The following is a 25,820-nucleotide window of genomic DNA, read 5'->3' as shown; positions in this document are numbered from 1 at the left end:
TAATAAACTACAGAAAAATGTCGTACCATTTTTATTCTTTGCATTTAACAAACATAAAAATACAAGTCATGTGTGAGCAGATAATAATATTATTAAAGCGAAGAAAAATAGATCAATACGTAACATTTTGATTCCATAAAAAGTTCCAATAAAGGATTCAATGACTGGAAATGATATTAAATAGAAGTCTAACTTTAAAACAAAACATAAAACATAATTACATGTTGAAGAATAGGAAAATCTATAGAAAGCCATCCTGAAGTCCATATGGAACTATAGAATACAAGCAACACCTCGAATACAAGTAGAACTCCATTTACTGAACTTCTATGTTAGAACGAAATTTTAGGCAATGTCAGACATGTGAACTTCTGTTGAACTCCTATTATCTAAGCTATTGTCGAGAGTTACTCGAATTATGTGAACACCGTGGCATTGCGAACAGAGAAATGAATCGAGTGTTTCGTTAAACACATTTATCCTAAGGTGAACTCTGATTATTTAACAACAGCCGGAGTTTACTATATGAAATTATTATATGAACCTACTCGAATATATGAACTGGGTGTCTCTCGTTGAGTTTATAGAGATAAATTTTACTGTATTGAAATTCTTTAACGTTCTGAATCTGGAAAGTTAAGGTTCCCATGCCAGCCACTCTGGTATGTAACCAATGAAGCAATACATCGAGCCTTAAAAATGTCTACAGTCAAAGAAGATATCGCGAATTTCAGCAAACAATGAACGTGAGATCGAATGAACGTACACCATTCCATGATCCAGTACACCAATCCACTGGCTAGGTATTCATACTCGAAATTTACAGTCGCGCAGAAATATATGTGGATACGTTTTGAAAACAGAATAATTTTTCTAAAATTGGATCTAACGATTCGAAATTTTTTAATGCGGTACAATGATTGAATTATAAGCTTCGATAAAAATATTGAAAAAATGTGAGTCTATTTTTCTGACATTTCAAGTAATAACAAAATTTAAAAAATATCTCAGTCATTGTCTAGTACATTAGTTCATCATCTAAAAATATTCTAATCGTTTAGATCTGCTTTTAAGAAGTTATCGCATTTTGAAAGATGTTAGAATAGCTTTTCTAGTGTAACAAAAAAAAGTATATTAAAGTAGTGTATATCATACTGCGGATCGCTCGTTAGCATCGATCGCGCCCGATTTGTGAACTATTTTACGGGTTATCATAATCGTGAACGGGTTAAATATCATGTAAACGGTCGAAACAAGAAAAAAAGGAAAAAGGAAAGAGAAAGCTGACCGTGTCGTCGCGGATTTCCATGGATCTCAATGCCCGGCTTGACATTTATTTTACTTGTCTCTCGAATCAGCTGCTGCGATCTTCACGATCGCTCGTAGGCACATAAATCAACCTCGGGAATAGCGACGATCGTTCCGTCATGTGGCGACCTTTCGCGGGGCTCGTTTGCAGAATTTATTGTCTTACGTCACACGGGGTTCGTGTTTATTATACCGAAGATTTTTTGTCGGGGAGCGATCGTCCCCGTGACCGCGCGCGCGCGGAGAAGACCCAATTGTCGATCGGAGACATGCCTCGATCGCACAATTAGGCTTCGATCCCCATAAAGGCCTGCGCACCCATCTCGCCGAGGAATTGTGCTCTATTAAAATTCCAATATTCTCGGATAGATGTTCCGTTGCCGGAAAGGTGTGAGGTTAAACGATCAACAGACGATAAGGCTAATGAGCTATAACGATCCTTTCTCCATCTTACTATGCCCCCGTTCTCGGCCCGGTTAACCTTTATCCGCTGTTTTCAGGATCCTTGTCTAACCGCAACTTTCTCCGTCTTCGTTCGATCCGCGATGTCTGGCCTTCTGTTATGCGAATTTTGCTCCGCTTTAATGTCTTATTGTTGCTTCAACCTGGTATAAAGACACTGATCTTTATTTACGAAACTTCAACGTGCTCGAGTTGCTTAAGTATTATGTAGAGTACGCAGCGTTTAGCATTGTACCCAACCACCGTCTGTTAAAACGATCAGATTCAGATTTCCATTTTCACACTTTGCACACGTAGAATTATGTCGGACTGTCTGTTAAAAAACGAATGTATTTACTCGTGAAGTAGTAAACAATGCTTTGAAGATAATATAAAGAGGTAGAACGTTGGGAATAACTAGACTGTTTAAACGAATATTTTATGAAATGAAATTGTTAGTTCTGAAAGTAATAGTTACACAGTACAAAGACGTCTTGAGACCTATAAAATGCGAAAGCTAATTTTTTCAATTTCTAATAATGGTTTGATGTATTTTTGCTTTGATCTTGACGTTGCAAATAAAGATAAAAAATACGAAATTTATGCTTTCTCATAGAAAGAAATAAAGTACCATATTTATAAAATTCGCCTAAATTACAGAAAAGTAATAATATAATCGACTATTTCAATATATTTCTTTTTTATTTAATGTAATTCGATAACTGAAAACAAAATTTGTCTTGCTTCTATTTTTTTATTGACAAACCATGTGACACTACCGTCATTTCTCGAATCGTGAAACATTTATAAAACTGATAACAGCAATTGAAACAGGGTACAGAAATTGACGCACAATAACTATAAAAAGTTCAGTAACTGACACATAGTAATTAACGTTCATCTTTTTAAGAGCTCATTACCTCTGTCGTATATTTTGTTAAATATTTTTTATTATCAATATCCTTCAATCATAAAATAATTCGCATTTATATAAAAACATCAACGAAAATTTAAATGTTTTACGAAGTGTGATATATGTAAAATAAACTATTTAATTCGTCGGAAACTCGGACACTGTATTAATGGGCACAGTAAGTCAACACGCTTACTATCTATATTTCTCATAAATGCATAATATTCGCAGTCGAGATATTACACGTGTTGCGCCGATTATATGCCAGCAGGTTTCTTTCCACGCTTGATTCTCAAACCATAGAATTGAAACGGTCGATTTGGACTGCTCCGGTAGTTCTCGTATTAATTGTTCCCAGGGCAGCAAAGAGGGAGTGCCTGAAGGACGGCCGGCCTGAATTTTTCGCATTAATGCCGATCCAGCTTTACAGCTTTATCCCGTTGCTTGTAGTCCCTCACGGAATGGTTGTTCAGCGTCGAACAGTTGTAGCAAACGGTATATTACAAATCGTCTCGTAAATTACATTCTTTTGTCGTGACCGCCACGGACACAAAGGAGGAATAAGACATACGGCGGAGGTGTCGATGCTGGCTAGTAACAATAAGAATTACGCGACGTCTTGTGAAGCCGATCAAGATGAATGGTGTGTACCCGATAATTATTGCCGATCGCCACGCCGCGCGTCGCTACTCCCAAGAATAATTCAATAGAATCTTTTCTTCTGTCTCTCCCTTTCATCTCTCTCTCTTCCTATCTCTTTCTCTCCCTCTGTCCTTATCTTTCTCTCTCCCTCTCTCTTTCTATCTGGCTTTTTCCCCCCTCTTTTTCTCTCGCACATACGCACTCTCTGTCTTTCTCTCTCGCTCTCTGTCTCGGTGTCCTGTCCCATTAGCATAATCATATTATTTCAGCGCATTCTAGGCGTGTGTAGGCCGATCGCGAGTGGGATAAACTGTGGAACGGTACTCCCGTCGGCCACTGGAATTCCATCCTACGGCCACGGTGTGTGCAAGCCGCGCACCGGGTGAAGGAAACCCGTGGAAATACGTGGGAAACGGCAAAGGGAAATGCGTTTACCTGCATCGGCACTCGCCGACCGCTATTTATTGACTGGAAGTAGTTTTCCATGTAGCTGACACCGCGTTAATAGAACGCGCTCGCGGTTTGTCTAGCTACCAGAGAAAGGAGACCTAGGACGTGAGAAATAGAACACCAAACCTGTTACCGATTCACTGCTCGAATAGATAATTAGCTGAACCTTTCGGTGCCGACTGCTCGCTGATTTTTATGCGCCTGCCGTTCTATCAAACACCGTGTTTCTACTCGCAACGATAATTCTGGCATTTCGTTCTTTTCCCGTTACAGTTTTAGCGAATTTCTCGTAAAACGTTGGCCCGCGCGCCAACAGCAAATTGTCCGATACTTTACGATGACAATATAATGCGCTAAATTCAACATTGAATTTTTTGAACGCGATTTTTACTTCTTTCGTCGTCCAGATTGATATGCCTATGAATGAAACTGCAGAATATTTTCAGATGACGATACAAAGTATTTAATACGATATTGTATCTGTGAAAATTGTCAGAAACACTTGATGGGGAATATTATTTCATTCAGTCCTTAATATTAGGTTGGTGCATATGAAATATCGGATTTTTAAGTGAGCTAGTGAAAGCTATTGATCTAATCAAAATGAGCCCCATTTGTTTCAATACACTTTCCCCAACGCGAGTTTAATTCATAGATGTCTGTCTTCAAGATATTCTGATTTTTCGGATCAATAAACTATAATATGGAATTTTTCAGACTGTCTTCATTTACAAACTGTTTAGCCCATAGAAACTACGCATATGTCTTGCCAAACAATTGCGAAATTAAATTAAGTAAAATATAAAATTTTATAAAATATAGATCTTTCGCCAACCAACCTTCACTATTTTAAACATTTAGGACAGGTTTTACGGGCTAAATAGTATATAAATGACGACACTCTGAAATATTCCATATCAGAGTTTATTAATTTTAAAGAGCAGAATTTGTTTAAGACAGGCATTTCTGTATTGATATCTTGTTGAAAAGGGTATAGTAAAGCAAACGGGGCATATTTTGATTAAATCAACAACTTTTGGAAAAAGATATACAGTTTCATGTATTCACTTAAACATCTGACATTTCATATGCACCAACTTAATACTACCTAAACATTTTTCCTTCATTCTGATTTTCTGTAGATCCATTCATAAAACTTTGTGTATGCGCAAACATTAAACTGCAGAATACCATTCGATGACAGTCCAAGTTATTTAATTCCATATATTAAAGCATTTTACTTCATTCAATCTTGAGTAATCTATAAACATTTTCCTACAACTCCGATCTTCTTTAAATTCTTTCATAAACTTTGGTGTACGCGGATTATTAAATTGCAGAATATTTTACGTTGGCACTACAAAGTAGTTAATGTAATCGGTTGGATCATTTTATTCGTTTAAAAATCTTGAATAACCTATTCTTTTGCATTCGAGTCACGTGTAATTTATAATTAAGAAAATAGCGCAACTATCGCTGGAACTATCGAAAGGCGAAAAAGTAATGCTGTCCAGCAGAGGCGTGTAAATGAGAAGCGTGGACGAGTTAATCAATTTTTAAGCGATGAATGAACGTCGATGGTGCTTTTTCTGTAATCGGTTGCTCTTTTACGATCCGGTGCCTGTTAACAGGTCCTAGAAATGTATTTTTGCGAGAAGACAATTGGCATTCTCGCTTCTTGAATTACACGTTCGCGAAATTGCGTACCGGGAAATTACGGGACCGCCGGGACGTAACAATTATTTTATGACGGGTGTAAACACTGGTATTACGGTTCCCCGAGTCACCAATTACCGCTAACTCAACAATATTTACTGCGAGATTTAGTGAAATCGGTGTTTTCGTTGAGCACCGGACCGTAATGTATACTTAGTAATTCCTTCCCACATGGGTATTGCGAAAATGACCATCCGCTTAGTAAGAGTAAACATGCAATTCCAACAATTTCTCCCTGTTCGTTTCGGCAACGATTCCAAACGACCAATCGGATAATCATCTTTCCATTCAGCAAAGTATTTTAACGGTTCCGCGTTTATTTGTCGAGGTGTGGTCCTATACTACAATTACATCAGTTTAACCGCACTGTTATTTGTAATTCCAACTGCATTTCAAATTATCTATTTAAATTATATCTACAAATTACGTTGTAATTAATTAATAATACCGAAGTTTACTTCTGCTCAGACATCAGTAATTTATAAACCAGATTTATCAGTATATTGAATTCTTTCTACATACATTTTTTACAATTACAATGTCCTTTGTAGTTCCATAATAATTGCTGCTGTAGACTACATTATAATTAAATACAAAGCGAAGTTTATTCTTGTAAGACATTACGAATTTTATAACACACTTATCAGGAAAATTCTTTTCACCCATTTGAAATCTTCAGAATTGCATTACACTTGGTAATTCTATTTGACTTTACTTGCTATTACAAATTGTATTGCGATCTAATTAGCTGAGAACTGGATTACAAATTACCATGTAATCAAATTCCTTTTGTAATTATAATTCGTTAATGAATTCCGTTACAATTCTATCACATTAATGCTGGTATACAATTTCTCCGAGATACTGCAATTATTAGATATAAATAGCATAACCGTAATAAGATCGTTTTATTTTAGTTTGCTTTTCATTTCAAAGGCATCTCACTTCGATGCAAATAATATTTTACATTGTGCAACAAACAGAGAGTGGGTGTGTTGAACTGTACGAAAGAGCATAAATCAGTTGTGTTACTGAATGACAATTGAATGGGCTGAAAAAAAAATTAATATGCACGTGTTCCTATTTTAATACAATAGGCCTGCGTAGAAATTGTTTTAGCGCGTTCATTAGATTCTCAATTCAATTCTACGCGATTCCTGTGAAGTTTTGAAGACACATATACAGCTAATTACCATGCATTAGCATTGATTGCCATCGTTGCTGCATACGTCATAATAATACTGGAATTCTCATGCGATCATTAGAAATTACTATTAGGATAGTACGCTGATGGGGTTGAAATTATGCATTATTTATAATGCACTCCGAACGCTAATTCGTTGCACTTGAAAAGCGCGTGCATATATTACCGATATAACGCATAAACTTTGCAATTTACTCGCGATAAGATTTTATTTAACACTGTCATCAGGGGAAAATCCGTGATAAATAGCTTATCTTAATTAAGCCGCGTTTAGCGTATCCACGGTGCAGATTTTTCTTTCGTTTTCTCAGAACTTCTAGGCTGTTTCTGTTGAGATCATATAGTAGTGCTCGCGCAGGGCGATTCGCGAAAGAAAAAGAGATTACGGCAGACAATCGATGAAGGAAATCAAAGGTGTCCTCGATGTTTAACATGGCGTCAGCAGGCTACGTTGCCTTTCACACGTCCTACACGAAAGACGACGAAGCTCGATCTCTTTCAAAACAATTACGCATTCTTCGGCGCCAGTTCTCCCACGTCGACATTATCCTGCCCGATGTTCAGCAACTATTTCCAGAAAACACCATGGAACACGGATTCGTACGGTGTATAATTTTTTAGCGTCCGATACGGATACGAATTTCGTGAGCTTTCAGTTTATTGTGTCTACTATAGGTTTAAGTACGATTTTACGTCATTTTGAATCTTCTAAAATTATTTTCTATGTACGTCGTCAGTTCTTGTCAGGAATATCTAACAGCATTCTCAAGATTAAATAACAATAAATTAGAATAAAATGTTCTAGCTGAAACTTCCAAAGAAATTAATAAAATTGTATAGTTTTATCATTGATTTTAAATTATTAGGACTGTGTTCTATGTGATGGAAACTTTCTTTCACCTACGAGTTTTTATCAAGATCAAGTGATGAGATAATTTATTATAAATAGGATAAAATAATAGGATCTGAAGAATTGTATAAAATGCAAAATTCGACAGACTTTGAAACAGCACTATATAAGTTTTAATTTTCTAGAGCTTCGTCCTATATGGAGCAAACAATATATGAATTATTGCCTGTTCTTCTATCATTATTTTGAAGATTAAAATAAAATAAAAGAGCATAAAACAACAGTTTCAGGTTAGAAATTTAATGGAACGAGCAAAATTGAAAATTCTATAGAGTGATTCAGTCATGAGAAGTAAAATCTTGAGAAACAAATGGTAAAAAGCGGGGGAGAAAAATGCAGGTGGAAAACGAAATCTTTTTCTTGACAGGGTTCGGAAGACGGCGTGGATGGCGGCGAGGCAATTCGAATTTTCGAAACAAGATGTATCTGATCGCGGGAGGCAGTCGAGAGGAGACACCAACAATAGGGATTATTAGCATTGGCTGAGCCGACTTCACGTTGATATTGGTCTCTGGAGGACCGACATATTGTAATCACGCGGATATATTGTGCTCGTGCAATGCACGTTCGCCTAGTCCTCTCCAGCCAGCCTATCCTCCGCATCCACCTACTCTCTCCACCTCCACCTCCTCCTCCACCTCCTCCCCCTCCTCCTCCTCCTCCACTACCACCACCCTCTTCTCTCTGTCTGGTGTTCTCGTCCTCTCTCCCTCTGTCCCTCCGGTAGCCGATCAATGCCCTCTTCTCCTATCGATAACTCGATAATATTACACGCGAAAACCGCTTTCGATGTGCTCGCCCAGTCAGCGAGCCACTTGTGCGAGCAAATAACCAGTTATCGGAAAACCGATTTTATTTTCGAGGGACGCTTGCCTTCGATATTTTTTCTTCTTGTGTCTCGTCGCTACCCTTCGTCCCTTTGTCTCTACCCATCACACCCCCTCTGCCCCGCCGCTCTTTTACCTCTGCGAAACTGTACGTGTATCGATACACCGCGCTATGAGACGAAAATAGAAAAACTTCTCTCTAGGCAAGCTGGAGACGGTTGCTGAAATTCGTGGGAGACACTGTGGAAAAATACAGCGACGCACGGTCAAATTTGTCGCACGGTATCGTTGGAGTAATAAATAAAGAAGATAATAGACTGGAGATCAAAAACGGAAACGAATTACGACAAAAGGATGTAATTTGGTTATTCGTCGTTATTAAAATGGGAAATGTTGACGAAAAATAGCTGGAATGGCTAATATACCTCGTCATTAAGTATGAAATACATACTTTACTTTATATATTACTGTATAATATAATACTATATATAATACTGTACATATTACTGTGTAATGTAATACTGTACATATGACTGTATAATGTAATTATACAGGGTATTCTTTATAAGACCAGAGAAACATTAATTGATAAATAAATTCGTAATATTGTACATACTACTGCATAATATACTGTATAATATCATAAAACATTTCAAGCGAAAGTCAAATTCTAAAAAGATTTTGACGTAGCACAATGAAAAATAGATTTGTATTAGTAGACACGCAATTCATAACGAGAATAATTTGAAAAATGCACTACTCGAAAAATTTGATACCTATACAGATTTTTTAAACGATAAATTAAACATTGTTCATGACAAACAGTTTGTTATCTGTTTAGAGAAATAAGTACTCTAAAGAATATTAAATTATTTTAATTACTTTTATTCTCTAATCAATTACTTCGAGCGAGTATCATTTAAAGAAGGAAAATTAAATCAATTAATTAATTTAATCAATCTCTTGTCAATAAAAGTGCTAATATTACAATAATTATTTATTCTTGACATAACCACCGATATTGATTTGTCGACCGAAAGATCCGATGATAAAGATATTATATATGAAATTGTACGAAATTCTATTAAATCCAATTTTGTCACTGCTAAAATTGCTGAAAATTACACAGCATCTTTCCAATATAGAAAATGTATTTTGTCAAATAAAGAACGTGTTTAATCAGTGGATAATAATTGAACGTGTTTAATCAGTAGAAAATAAATAACTTGCGCGGTTTGCATTCGTTTTCTTGCAAAATTTTTTATTCTGAGATATTCCTCAGCAGGATATTGTTAACGTCTGCAACTGTTTTTTAAATGTTTGAAGGGCTTCCATGGGTTACCACGACATTTCTCATCCTGTCTTTTTCCGTGTTTCTTTCTACGGCTTCTAGAAGACCACTGTAGAAACGATTCCATACGCCATTGTCGTGATGCGATAGGTACAAGGCAGAGGTATTACAATTATGTAAATCACGACGCGTATCATGGACGCCATTTTTGCCCACGACACATGTAATATGTGCGAAATGTGTTACAAGGTTTCGTGAACTCTTCTAGGAAACTATCTGTTGCTTTTTATAGCCTCGATGCAATCTCTGCTTCGACGCGCAACAAGAAAATATGAATAACAGAAAAATGTGACTTTCTTTACAATGGACGGGGTGGTTCACCATATGTTATCAACTCGATTTACATAACTGTTATTAGTTATAATGAAAAATGATTCGTATAACGTCTTCTGTCAATCGTTTTTTTTTATAAATGGACATGTGTAATGACCATATGAAGATCGTTAACTTTTTTTTTTAAGTAGAGAGACATATTTTTCATTGCACCAGCTAATGTATCTTGACATTCTTTCGGAAAAAATTAACCTTTTAATTAATTTAATTGCTACAATGAAAGTATTGCCCTCTTGTTAATATCGTAATAATTTCATTTGCATGGAATGAATACCTTAAATTAATGTTTCCTTCGCATAAATAAAATAATCATTTTTGCAATGAATATCAAGATGTAGTACTTGATAGAATACAAAATATATATTTCTATGCAAAGAGTTCTTAATAACTTTATTATTTAGGAGTCACTAGCGTCAAGAAGTGTTCCTTATGAAGCCATTCAACTCTATGTGAACTATTTTTCTGACAGTCATGTAAACCGAAGTGGTAATGTATGCTGAAACACCCTGTATAAAATAACGCTACATCTCTGCACCTATATATTTTTGAAATGAACGATAACGATATTACAACTAAAACCTAAGCTGTATAACTTAAATGATAATTCGCTTCGGTTGCTCGATTTCCACGAAGATCTGGGAAAGACGGTGCTCAACGACGTGTTCACCGTTCGATGCGCCAAGAAAGCGATTCCGAGCGGCAAAAACACTGCATTGTTCGCGCAAACCTTCCGGCGAAAATCACCCCTTTATTCCAGAAATTCAGACCCCATTTACGAACGACACCGCGCGCCATTTCGGAATCGTTCCGCGTCAGATTTGTTTCCGTCCGTAACAACCACTTATCCATTCCTTTCGATTCCCAGCCGGGGGAGAGACTTCAACTGTGAAAAATTATCGTGGCCGTGCACTCTGCCCTTTGGCTCAGTCTTCGAAAGGTTTCCTAAATGTATTCAAATTATGAAACCGTGAGCGCGGGCAAAGATTAACGCCCGGGCGCCACTAAAAATATTTCAATGTACGAAGACGGAGTTTAAAAGTTGCTTAACGTGAGAGAATTTAATGTTTTACTTAATAATTTAAAAATCTGTATGGCCGACTAGTGATGAGATACTTCTAGATATAGCAATAAGAATTGTACTGTAGCTTCGGTATGTTGCAAGAGTAAATAATACATAATATACGACAGTAAAATGAAGATGTTGCTTAACATTCTCGTAAGAGAATTTAATACATTACTTAATTATTGTAAACGGAAAAAATTGAAGCCTGCATTTCTGACTTTTTATAAGATACTTTTAAACATGGCGATAGGAAATGCTGCGCAACTCTACTGTTTTGTGATATTAAATAATAAATAATACGTGGTAATCTGCATCGTAATCTAATTATATCGTTCCTTCAGACGCAAGAAGTAGACGAATGTAGTCGGAACAGCAAACAATTTTTTTCATTGCCATCTTTGAACATTAAATAAATTAAGTAAGACGCCGAAATAAAGCCGAGAAGTTGTCAAACGCCCGACATAAAGGAATTCAATGCTTTTCTGAATAATCACATAAGGAAAATACGTTTTGCCTACGCTGCGATGTGTACACGACGGTATGTATCCTAATTGATCACGACTGGTTGTTTCTCGTTTGCAGGTTCTGAAAGAAGCGACGGAGACTCGGAACGAGCAACTAACCGAACTAGAAAACCTCTTCGGTTATTTGGAGGAACACCGGAGCCTACAGGGTTACGAGGGCGAAAAGTCAGCGCGGTGAGTTTGCATGATTTTCTACGTTTTATTAGACACTCGAGAACCCGGGGTGATTTACATCGGCCGCTCGTAAATCAAACCGCCGGTAACGGGATTAAAATGAGTTTCGTCTGACAGAGAAAATTGAAATCCGTAATTGGATTGTGCCGCGTTCAACGAGTTTTATTGGCGTTCGATGTTTGCTCGGTGTCAATCGACGGGAACGGGGACGAGCCATTTCGTGTCAAATCGTACACCAGCAGGAGTTATGCTGCGCAATCTTTCGCCCCCCTTTTTCCTTACAGAAAGTCCGAACTGTGTCAGCATTTTTGTCGCTTGCAATCAACTGCTAATAGTTAAAGGGTTCTCGGAAAAGTACGCATTTCTTGGGAAAAATGCGCTTTCTCCTTTTTCTGGAATTTTAGAATTTATATACACGACTGTATACGTTATCGCAATCTTATCGCAATAATTAAACAGGATATACAAGAAATTGATTGCATTAATATCAGGGTTACATTAAGAAAAGAAAACTGTGATAACAAATATATCTCAAAATACAATTTTACAAAAATTGCATATATTCCTGAAAACTTTTTCACTATTCAAATTACAGAATACATTGAGACTCCAATGCTGCGTGCTTTAATACAATATAATAAAGCATTTTATTGAATTCAAACTCTTCAATAAAATATAATCATCTTTATAATATTGAAATGAAAAATGAATGTATTGTATTTGTAGTTTTGTTGATGACGAAAAACTTTGGAACCGAATATCTTAGAACTTAATTATTAAGGAAAATATAAATCAGATTTTTACCAATCGTTTTGCATTTTAAATATCTAGATCTTCACAAAATCTTGTATCATATGTATAAAGTACTGTAAAAATATTAACCATTAGTTTCATAACAATTTCAAAAAGAAACATTGCATTAGAAACATAATTCTGCGCTCCTCTTTGAATTACTTTATTGTTATACGTAGTCCCGATATACAAAGTGTCCGAAAAGTCAATCGCAATCGGGAAATTAGAGATTTCTGAAGTCATTTGAAGTTACTTTTTCCTTAGTACAAATGCAATACGCAGTTTAGTTTACGAGTTATTAACGAAAAACACTGACCAATGAGAGGCGAGATTAGTCGGCAAGGGGCATTGATGGCTCGGCCACTTTGCGCCAGTCGAGCTTGTCTCTCATTGGTCAATGTTTTTCGTTAATAACTCGTAAACAAGCTTTGGGACACCCTATAGGACGACTCAGACTAATTTATAATTTCATTAAACAATATTCAATAAACAATACGAATTTAGAAACTAATAATAATAATGAGTAAATCAAACATATCTATAACTGTTAAATAAACTATCTGTTTTTAAGCATAATCAATCATAAATTCGCCCTGCGTTGTTTAATGTACAAATACTCGGAAGTTGAAATTATGGGTGTAAAAGTCAATTAAATAAATTTCAATAAAAAGTGCTAAACCTGAACGATGGCTTTTTCCTGCCTTTGTCTGATCGTTCGTCGACGGTCCGACTATCCCTACACTATTTTCTAAACCGCCATTGAAACCGGCATTTTCTCTGTGCCGACTGAAGATCCAGTATCGAGAGAGGATAGGAGCGAGGCTGATGCAGAAGCATCCGGAAGCCAAAGATCCCCGGGCACAAAGGGCAGACGGCAAAGAAATTGCATTGCATGCTAAATCTCGGACGACGCTGCAACCGCCTAATCAATCTTCAATCGGCTCGATTGATTCTCTCCTCTGCCTCCTCGGCGACTACTTGGTTCCGTCGTCCCTTTCCCCGCGACCTTTTCAGTTTCCCATCTCTCTGCGATCTCTCAGAACCGCGTCTCGCACGCTGTTTGTCCGGAAGACGATGGGATTTACACTGAAAGCGCTCCCTCACTCTTTTCTGGGATACATGAGCACGGCTTCCGTAAAAATACAGGAAATAGTTGTGCATTTACGTAGCTGAACGGTCAATCTTTCCGGGGCTTCCAATTAAACATTGCATTCAAGGAGATAATTTTCTCTTCTGTTTTTTACACGCCTGCCCCAATTTAGACATTAAAGAAATTTATTCGATAATATTACTACAGTTAATTTCCTCGCACGTACAATTCTAGATTATTAAAATTCGATCAACTATTAAAAGACTGTCAGGATACAATGATTAAAACGTCTTCGTCGGGGAAAAATTTGCAACGCTTTTTGTCTCTGCCGACGCTTATAAAATGCAATAAAATATCCCAGAGGTCAGGACCTTAATATCCGCGATCGTATTTTATAAATGCCAGATTCCCTGTGATTACGATGACTAGTCAGTGATTATCAGCGTACCGGAATCGTCCTGACTGGAAATTATGAAACATAGTTTTCGCTAGGATGCCCGTTTTAGTAGGGCTATCCGCCGTTACCGTGTTCATCCTCGTCGTAACCGTCGACCTCGCCGGCCGTTACTCTCGAACGCGCGCATAAATCCCTTTATGAGCGTCGTGTCACGAATTCACGGCTTGTCGCCGATTTTATTGGCCGTCGGATTGTTCGGTATCCGCGCGGCTTTTACGTTGGCGAATACGAGCACCGATACTTCCGGCATTCCGTTCGACCGGCTGGAAAAAAGCGCAAGGTGCAGACGTTATGGTTGCCGAACCCACGCCAACGTCTGGTAACCTTGTCGAAACAGCACGCTCGAATAGTTTGGCATGTTTGTCACTGGTCTTTTCAATTAATGATATGTTTGTCGGATGAAGTTTTGTCGTTCTGGATAGCTTGTCACTTAACCCTTTGCACTCCGAGCTATTTTAATTCGACATTTAACCCCTTGCCGTACTTTGACGAGTCCGACTCGTGATGGAAATTACTGGTAACAAATAATTAAGTATGGATGTTATTCTGTTCTTTAAAATTGGTATCAAATTCTAATCCCTTGTTATTAAATAGTTAAGCATTCAAGTAAATTCAGGCACGGTATAAACATGAATGTTCTGTATCTTCTAAGAAACTGTGCCAATTGAGAAATTCCTAATCACGGTGACTGTGAAGGAAATGGTACGTCGAGGGATTAAAATCGTCTCTCTGACCTATAGTATTTCCATTTGCATTAACTTACTATATTTTATATGATGTATTTACTGAATTTATTATAATATTATAGTATTAAATAATGTTAAATGATGTTATTATAACGTTAAAATTATTTTGAAGTCGCCGCTCGATTGCAAAGGGTTAACATCGTAATTCATAAAAAGACTTTTGAACCCCGACTATACAACGTCGCAACAAATTTGAAATATCTTAACACTTTATTTACCAAAAGCCTGACAATAGGCTTTTTTACCTTTCAACGCTGACGTATATTTGAAACACGGACCTGCATTTTCCATACATTGATATAAAAATAACTTTACGTTCTTCGTAACATTAATACTGTGACATTATTTTTATAACATAACCTTGTTATTGTATAAATACATTAGTAATAAATTACGAGGTATTATTTATTACTGTATGATAGAATTGCAATTAATTATTTTCAGTACAATTAAATTTTCTTATATGTCAGTGGCATTCGGAGATGAATAAATGAGTTATGTCTACGAGAAGATCGACAATTTTCTATTAAATAATTATTTGAAAAGAATTTATTATATTGTATTTGAAGGATTATGGATCAGATTATTGTAGTTTTTTAATTATTCTTCCAGACATTCTTGATTTGTTGTTTTCAATTTTAAAAGAACTGTTAGGAAAGTACTAAAAAGTTTGATCCAGTGTTACTGATGTCGTTGAGCAATATAAACTTTAATAATTAATTGAGTGAAACTTCACACATAGTTTAGACTTGAGTGAATTTTAATATTTAAAATTTGATACATACACACATATGCTTAATGATAAAATTGAATAGCTCTTGTCTCAGATAGATCTGTAACTATATTTCATGTTATCACTGAGAATCTTCGCAAGAAAGAAAATTGACTGCTTCCTTTTCAGTAATAAGAATTATTTATTTACGTGTATTTTTAATTATCCCCATAAACTAACACATTGATCGTTGAACGTGTGAAATAAATTACGAACTCTTTGGATACTATTTGAAATCCAAAGGCGTGATTAATCATGTCCTTGTGATACTAATTAACTTTCTTCGCTGGATGTTGCGGCCCACGAAAGATTTACGAGCTCGCGTGATTCGGAGCACTATCTTCTCGCGTTGATAATTGTCGCGAATTAGTACAGTAAATCAGACCATCGCGTCTCCGCGTTCCACGTCCTTTTTTCTACGGTTCTTTCGCTTCGGTTGTTTCCTTTTTTCCTTTTTTTTTTTCTGTTCCCTTTGTCTACTACCTCACACAGCGCACGGTCGTGAGAATGGCGTGATCGTTTCGCGTAAATAACAATTAAATGAAACCCATGGGCGCATTAAAGTCAAACTCTCTCGCCGCCTCCAGAACCGTATTACTCGTATGTTATCATACCTAGCATAAATCCCAATTACCCGCCCACCGCACGCATAATCATCGATAATTAACGATGGACGTCGCCGCCTCCGACGTTTTCGCTCGTTTCACTTACGAGTTTCCACTGTGCACGCTTGCTGTTTTCTTTGGAAAATCGGCTCACGAATATTTCATTCCGAGCCTTGAATCGTTAGAACTTTATTCGTTCTCACTGTGAACGTCAAGTGTACTTTCCTTTCGTTTATCATCTCACTTTTTTACAGCAACGTAATTTAATACTCGAGAACGGGTCAATTTTCATCCGGAGAAATGCACGATTATTAATATTTATTATTTTGACAGCAAAATGACTGATTATGTTTAGATCGATTTACAATTTTATTTGTCAACTTTTTCCAATGCATTTTTTCGTAGACCACAATGACATATGTTAAAATTATTTTTAACTGTCAGAAACTATAATAATGAAGCGACAATGTCTTATAAATTGGGTCCCTATGGAAACAATTTCATTAATAAACTAATCAATTTTCCCAGATAATATTGTTTTATCATGAACATTTTTGTATAGATGAAAAACATTGAACTTGTTTTCAAACTGGCACAACTATCGAACAACATATTAAGGAACTTTTGTTGCATTCGCAATTTCTTTGAAAAGTGTTTAAGTTACTGTAATTATATTGCATGTTTCCGATTTTCTTCACACTTTGTTTAAATATAACAATTTTATAAATGTTGTTCTATTATATTAAATTATATACATTGCAGTGTACATGATACAATATATATAATATACTCTACTATACTAATATGATATAATATTATAACATATACTCTATTACGATATATGTAGTTCAGAGTTAACTATATAAAATATATAATTTAATAAAGTATATCAAAGTATACTTAGTCCTTAACGTTTATTTGCTCTTTTTATGAAACGGCATCATTTTGTGTCATGCTGAGTATACTCGTTAAAAACAGCTAACTAGTTAAATGAAATATTTAAAAAGTACAATTCCTGATTAACAACATCATTTAACTTAATTTGTACAATACTTCTAGTATCTTGAACAGCATATAAAGTAGTTTTCAATGAAGAAATTGTTAACATAAAATATTATACATTTTATAAATATTATTATAACTGAAAATATTATTTTACTCAGCCTGTAGAATATTCACTCTTTTAGACGACCTCTGAAATCTGTTTCACTCTTTAAAACGGGCACCTAATTAATTTCAACGCGTTTATCTCGCAGAGATAAAATCTATTGAGAGGAGCCGTTAGATTGCTTCCGACAGAGAACAATGAGTCATTCTAACATAGCTCCGCGCGAAGCTAATCGCTGCAGCCCTTGCTCATCAAAAAATGAGACACCGAACAAAAAGCAGCATATTAGTTGCCCACGCGTTATCCCGAGAAAAAGTCATCAACGCCGATCGTAGATCTCCCAGGAATTTCGTATGAAGAGATCATCTGCTCCGCCGTGCATAGTCATTCGCGGCGTAGAGTATAACACCTGTGTAATACACCTGCAGCTCTTGGCGAGAAAAGAAACACCAAATAGAAACACATTTTACCGAACCCTATAAATCTTAATTGTTACGTGCACGATGTCTTTTTAACGCAATTCGAATTTTCACGATCATTATACCTCTTGTCCAACATCGTTTCAATTGCTCTCTGTAAATTCAATTTATCAAATATCATGTTTCCAATTAGAGAACATGTACTCGCTATCGCCTGCATTCAACGAAATCAAAAAATACCGGCGATAAGCGTCTGTCTTATGATCGTAATTCAGATATGCAGATTTTATCACTGAATTGCGGCCGCATCGAATCTCTAATTACTCTTGAAGCTAAATAACTTCTGAAGGCGGAGCTGCGCGCGCTCGCTTCTCCTTCTCGATCCCTTGATAAACGAACGTTTGAGGCATCCTGCGGTTGACTGCTGAATCTGTGACATTAACTCTCGATTTTGCACGCTTCAGCCTTCGTGTTTGTTATTGGTTTTATTACTTCCGGGGTCGAATTTATTTATCGATGTTAGCTAAAAGTAGACGCGGGGCATTAACCAGTTAGGTGTTCTTGACCAGTTTTCTCGTTGAAAACTGCTGATTGATTATGAAGGATATATATTTGATATTCTTTATAAAATTAGATATTTTACTAAAGTAATATAATTAAACAGAATATGAAAAAAGTTAGACATATACAGTATAGTTACAGTAACTTACAAACTTTACTTGGTTAAACACGTTTCGAAATATATTCTTATAAAAATCGATTTGTAAAAGTAAAGTATGAATAATTTTAAACATTATGCACTGTTGGAACCAATTTTTGACCACAAGATTACCTTTACCTTTATCACTTAGTAATAAAAGATTTTGTCTTTATTTGATCTTAAAAATGATCTTAAAAATAATAATTTAGTTTCATCATTACAGTGACATCGGAGTATAAAGGGTTTATGTTTCGTTACCTACATGCCGTATACTTTTAATTTATATAGAGTTCAATCGAGTTATAAGATATTCTTTTAAGTTAAATATCAACCTTGGCAGCCGTTGACTTGATCTATCCTCAGATTCTTACCATACTGCTTTTATTATGCTATAATCTTATTACCCATAAAAATAATTGTCGTACTACTACTGCATAATTGTATTAAGCACGAAGCTTATTGATATATAATTATTCATAAGAATTGCCATGTTTTAGTAGAAAGCTATAACTTATACGGTGATGAACACGACCATTGAATTTCGCTGATGTAGACCGCGCCGTGGGTCGTGCGAATGGAGCATAGGGTTGCATAGTCGCGTGGAACACGTGCAGAACCTATGAGAAACTAGAGTAGACGGGTCCGATGGAAATTGGCAATTATCGCAAACCCATAACTAAGGGCCGTGCACTCTGTCGAAACATAAGGTCTGCACACGGGATGCGCGTGGTTCGCAGTGCAGGGTCATTACGCGATAATTAGAAATAAAAAATCGAGAGGATCGCTGCTATCCTTTACGAACTCCTCCCTTTCACCTTTCCTCCGATTCCCTATCTATTTCGTCTATCCTGAACCTCTGCTACCTGCCTCTATTCCTACGGTGTTTCCTTCTTCCCTTTTCAGCCCTGCCCTCTCCTCCACCCCCCCCTCCTCCCTCCCTTTGCCGCTGCGCTACGTCTCTACGCGCGGCCTGCATCACGATCATTTCGTTGCAGTTAAGCGCATCGTCAGCTGGCGAATTGCATTTCTGCAAGAACAGGATGAGCTAACGAACTCGGCGTGATCCATTCTTTGTCTGACTACTGTCGCTTCGTCTAATCTCCTTCCTGCTCCGCTCTTTTTTACGGCGATCGTTCTAGAATGAATTGTTAATTGCGCTTGGCAAATTGCCTGCTGCAGTCACGGAGTACCTACCTGACCACTTATGCAAGCGGCTGCTCTAAATATTCCTAATTATACCGTGGATCCACGGGGAAAATAAGATGATATTATATTGGGAGCAACGGGAGCTGTATACAAGTTCGTTCAGTTCTCTCGGTAATTGTCAAATATAAATGGTATAAGTGTTTTCAAAAATTGTCAGCGTTTTGTACTTTGGTTATATTTTATATTCTGCTATCACCGCGTTAGAGTCTGCTGATCGTTAAATGTCATTGTTACTTTGAGTAAAAAGTTCGATCGCATTGTAAGAATATTATGTAATCAGAAATTATGTTATAAATAATGATAGAGAATTTATTCGAGTGCATACACTATTTAACTTAATTTAATTTAATTTATTTAGCATAAACGGCGCTCTTTGAATTTTTCTAAAACCAGAAAGGATGTGATTGAAATATACAGAGCAAACTGAAACTAGGTATGATAACTTTTGATAACATTGTGTAATTGATTTTTAAATGTATTAAGATCATTATTAAGATAATGAAGAGGCCAATGTTGCTCCTATTAAAAGCAACAGTATACGTAAGAAAAATGCAGCATCTTTTATTGTAATAAAATGGAGCCAATAAGATTTTTAAGTAAAATCGGTTCTATTCAAATTTATAACTAAAGTATAAAGTCTTCGTAAAATTTCTGATCTTGCAAATTAATTAGTTGAAATTAGTATTTCAAAATTGAAAACGTAACGACTAGACGATAAATGTCACATGTATGGCAAATATACGATATTTTGAAAGATGATTTTATTTCAAAGGAAACCAGGTATGGAAGATTTGAATCCCTCGTATAAAAATCGCAACCTTAACCCTTTGCCCTCGAGTGGCGACTTCGTGACGCCATTAAAATTGTTGTAACACGTTCCAAAATTATTCTTATAGATATCGCCAAAGCTTAGATTGCAAAATTTGTTGAAAGTGTAATTGTTATATGAGTCACGAGACTCAATTTCATATGCATAAAATGAATTTTGTTATATAAAATGGAAATACAAGAAGCTAGGAAAATTATTTCATATTTCCAGCTAAGATCGCTTCGAGTGCAAAGAGTTAATAATTAATAAAAGCGAATACTTAATTTTAACTGACCCAAGAGTACTGCTGATACAAAAGTAGTTTTACTGGCGTAGCTGAGCGCTGTTCGTTAACCTCATTGTAGCTGTTAACAGAATCTCGGCAACAAATACGTTTCCGTTTGCCTCGGGAGATTAAAAGGAAAATATCCATAAAGACCGCGATGAAAATTAGCAAGCGGGCATGCAGATCATGCTAGTCGTTGATTGCGAGCCTTTCGATTTTACGAGGCCTCCGTGTGAGAAAAGTCTATATCCCAGTCCTTTTGCACTATTTATCACGGAACCGAGGAACAAGTCGTTAAACAATGGCGAAGGAAAAGTTGGCCGGGGGTACGATAAAAAGAAACGCAATAAAATGCGAATGAAACGAGCAGTAACGTAAATAGTCCGACAATTTGTATGCAATTACAAAGGGGTCGCGAACCGCGCAGCTATCTGATCGTGGAATTTTCACACGAGACTGAAAATAGCTTGAGCTATGAATCTTATCGAGGTAACCATAATGATTACCATGCCATTTCTCTTCTCGTTCGCGCAGAGGCCAGGGAATAATACAACGCATCCTTACCGGGAGCAACAATTGCGTACGGAGCAACAGCCTTCTTGATCATTCCGCCGTTATGGCCGCCACCGTGGAAATGACTTCATCGAACTCTGAAAAATACGAAGTCAAGCTTAGTTTCAATTTTTTGGTACGACGCTTTTAATTCAGCTGAAAAGTATTAGGAACGAGGATGTTTGAGAATCGATTGCAGGTTGTAAAAGAAGCGACTTGTATTTAGAGTCTGTTTAATCGCAGAGTTTAACTATGCTTTTCAACCACCTTTGGGAAATATACAAATAGTTTCGAATAAATATTTATCTGAAATAATTATTTCAACGAACTTTTCAATCGAATATTTTATTCGAATAACAATTTTTCATTATTCGCAACAAATTATTCTGTCCAACAATTCTTTCTTCTTTATTTGAATAAATTATTCGAATAGAGATTGTATAGTTATTCCAACAATATTGTGAATAATTGTTAACTGTTTTTATTTTTGTCTAATTCTGTAAGTATATTTTTATAAAAATACATTTCGAATCAGTTTAACTATCATTTCTTCGTATTTGATACATGTTGTAGAAATATTATTTATTTATGCATCATTTAACAATTTCTCCAAAAGCAGCAAACGTTTTGATGCAACATTTGTGGAAGAGTAAATTTTAAAATTTAACACGAAAGAAACTAATTTAATAAGGTATTATTTTTATTTTAAGTTAAATCAATCATATTGCAAATGCATTTTTATACGAATAAATTCTTATTATTTTTGGAACATTAAATGTAATAAAATTTGTTAAATCACGTTACTTAAGATAGCATGTTTGTTCACGAATGAATATGTTCTGACTAATGAAATTGTTTAAAATATCGTTAACTATTAATATGATTAATTTCTATTAATGTAGTAATTTTAAAAAATCTAATTCATAGATTCCCCAGTACACTTTTGGTAATTCCCACTGTGTAAATTATAATAAAATTAAAAATATTGTAAATAATATTACTGGATCTATAAAGAACAATAATATCTCAAGAGTCACGACTAAAAAGAAAACTGCCATTGTGTTACAATTTACTTCAATTTTACAGCAAACGCATTGCTTTGGTCAAGTTTATTCATCAAAGCTTAAATATAATTAAACAAGCATGTGCACGTTTAGCAAATGAAGTGAACCACTAGAAAGGTTGAGTACAATCAAGTAATCGCTGACAGGTTAATACTAAAATTGCGTAGAATTAATTCGGATGTAAATAGCTCTGTATCTACTTATGGTTGTAGCGTAAATTGAATTGCGTTTGGCGGCGACGAGGGATGCACGGTGGCCGCGTTCACAATGTAAGATGGCGGAATGAAATAAGAAGGCACACGTGCACCCGTGAATTTCCAATGACTAATCTCGCATAGCTATAAAAGGAGCTGGAGCTACAGGTATATTTATCCGCGGCTCCGGCGTTTCCACGTGGGAAAGAAATCGTTCTTCCTCGGTTCGAGTAACGCCCAAGGAACTGGTTTCCAAGTTCGTCTCCCCCGGCTCGTTCTTTTCGCTTCTCCACGAACATCTTCCGCCTCTTTTTCCTCTCTATCGCTCCGTCTCCTTTCTAGCATTACCGCACGCCGCGCCGCGCACCCGAGTTTTACAAGTTTCTAATGAGAAGAAGGGGTCGCGTTACCGTGAACAACGGCTCCATAATCGGTCGTGCGTGTGCCAGCCGAGGATCCATCCATCCTTACCCGATCTACGGAAAGTATCACACGCTGGTCTCGCGCGCCCGTCGTAATTGAAACTTTAATCGTGAAAATACTGTCCTTTAACTCTTTCCACGTCGAACTTTTTCTTCCACGCGCGGACCAATAATTTCGCGATATTTTTAAACAGATGTAAAATAATATTACAATTAATATAGATTAATATGCTATCGTATTTTAATCGTAGACAATTTTTATTTTACATGAAATTCCGCAGCCCAGTAATGTTACTGTATATGTTTGATTTACTTTATATTTCCTTCAAATACAACAGTTTCATAAAATAAATGATTTAATAAAGAATATCAATGCATATATCTTTCTTAACAAGTTGGTTATTTGCGATACGACGAATATACATCAAAAACAGCTGACTGGTTAATGGAGAGCCAACCGCGCAACAAACATTGCAGACAATTCAACTGAAATTATCAACGTCGTGTAGGGCCGGCAACATAACGCGACACAGAAATCATAAATTGTTTACCCTATCGCGGACAAAATATGAAATCTTTCTTGGCTCGTTCGGCCGGTCGACGACACACCGAGCGTACAAAATCCCGAAGGTATTAATTTTTCTAAGAAGAAGAGCGTTCCCTCTGTTTGAATTCCAGCATGGTTGTCGGCCAGGTTGTTCGTGTTTAGCCGGCGGAACGCAAATATTGCGAAAGGAACGTTAAACGCATGGCGCGCCGCGGCCGCTATGAATTTAAATCTGTTTACGGGTTCTCGAAAAGGTGTCAATTTGAATACATTATGTAGAGAAGGGGCCCTAGTCTTATTCTAGGACTGTTTGCCCCCGTGAACTTCTAAACACCGTGTTCCCCTTGATTTGCACATCACCGATTCCGCCGTACGGAACGTTTGCGGACGCCCACGCGCGGCGGGAGCATCTCCCGAGAGCGTTGCGTGTCCGTTCCCCGTTCAATTTGTCTGCTTACGAGCTTCTATTTCTGCCGCGAAACGTATTCATAATCGTTTCCGAGGATGCCACGAAGAATTAAACGCGGCCTTCTTTTTTTTTCTCTCTACGGACCGCGCGCGGGGAGCCCGTTGTTGTTGCGCGAACATGCGACCGCGATCGTTAATGATTCTCCGGTTAACGAGGTGCCATTTTGTACCCACCATAACCGTACGGTATAATCTGTTTATTATGTTGATGAACACTTTTTGCGGCCCTCGGTGCCCGTTTCGAGGCGCTGTGGACAGCACCGCGCTATTTATCCTGGGCACCAATGTGCGATCCACTTGTTTATTAACCACCGGCGAAGTCGAGATCCCCGTTCGTAACGCGAACGTTATTTATGAATCGAATATAAATTGTACGCTAGAAATGCCACTCTCGATATGAACTGGTATGCCACTCTCAATTTGGACTGGTATGCCATTCGCAATTTGAATTGGTGTGCGGGAGTCATGAGTAGATTGCCGGTGCTGTGCATTTTATGGTAAATATGGATAGATGAAATATAAGGTAGATAAATGATTAAAAGAGACTGAGGACGTTGTTGCAATAATTTCAATTTACTGAAACTGTAATCGATATATTTTGTTATGATGATTATGTTAATAATATAATTAATATATTATGATGATACATATTATTATATATTAAAATATGTGTAACTGATCTCAATTGTACACAGTAGTGTGCAATAAAATACAATTAATTGTTTGTTTAGGATTAGATGAACGTATCTTTTACAACTTTTTATTTGGGAGTCATCATGACTTCAAAATATAATTCGATTATGTATTGCAAAATAAGATTTGGCTCAATTCGATTTTCTCGAACATTCTGAAAAGATCAATAAACTTTTTATAAATTGATCTGTTCAGAATTATAAATACTATGAAATGTTTCTATACTTTATACACATAAATGAAAAAAGAGCAAATAAAAGCAGTACTAAAATTAAAAGAAATTATGGATGGAAAAACTTATTATTGAAAATAAATTGCATTCGGATCCTATGTATTGTAATTGACACGAACAATTTTTACGTTGCATAAAAACCTACAGTCATAGTATTAAATTTTTATAGTCAATTATTCTAAAAAGTAGCCAAATTTCGAAAAATATTATTCTTACTAAATAATTTGTTTACTATAGATTCCGTGCTGTTTAACAGTTAGGTTTCCTGTTTTCGGTGCACCCGGTATTCGAATTTTTGTGCAACATTCTACGTGGGCGTAAATTGTGAGCAGGCCGCCATGGATATACGCGCAACATTAATTGTTTAACTCGGAAGCGAGCTGCTGAAACGTATTATTAGTTTAATCGGTGTCGTGCAACGGCTGAGCCTCCAACACGATCAAAAAGCGAGACATTAACGGCGGTTGGGCATCGATAAAAATCTCGCGATGGAGGGCGCGTGTAATTGTTCCTTTTAATGAGTACAAGAACGCCGTGTTAATTCTCTCGTCCCGTCGGCGAAAATTTTTCCACGTCGCGCCGTCGTGAAAAAAAGGGGGAAGCCGACGCACTTTTTACCGTGACAACGACCGCGGCCATCTTGTGATGCATCGGACTGGAGGAGGACGATCGAGGCATCTACTGTCGTCTCTTATGTTGAAACCGTGTAATTGCATTCAATCGTAATAGTGATCACACGACTCATTAAAATTAAACTTACAATGCAAATGGTATTTACATTAAATAATATTAAAACTTGTAGA

The 25,820-nt window shown here is 36.5% G+C and overlaps 1 protein-coding gene across 1 annotated transcript in view; it reads left to right on the top strand.

The window, feature by feature from the left end:
* LOC144476362 (UPF0489 protein C5orf22 homolog) overlaps positions 1–25,820 on the top strand; it is a 391,899-nt gene that overhangs the window by 207,062 nt on the left and 159,017 nt on the right. Inside the window, exon 4 of the mRNA XM_078193188.1 lies at positions 11,741–11,856. Coding sequence (XP_078049314.1) covers positions 11,741–11,856 — 116 coding nt within the window. The remainder of the gene's footprint in view (positions 1–11,740; positions 11,857–25,820) is intronic.

This window comes from Augochlora pura, chromosome 10, assembly GCF_028453695.1.
Source record: "Augochlora pura isolate Apur16 chromosome 10, APUR_v2.2.1, whole genome shotgun sequence".
Taxonomy (NCBI): domain Eukaryota; kingdom Metazoa; phylum Arthropoda; class Insecta; order Hymenoptera; family Halictidae; genus Augochlora; species Augochlora pura.
This window is presented reverse-complemented; position numbering and strand designations above follow the sequence as displayed.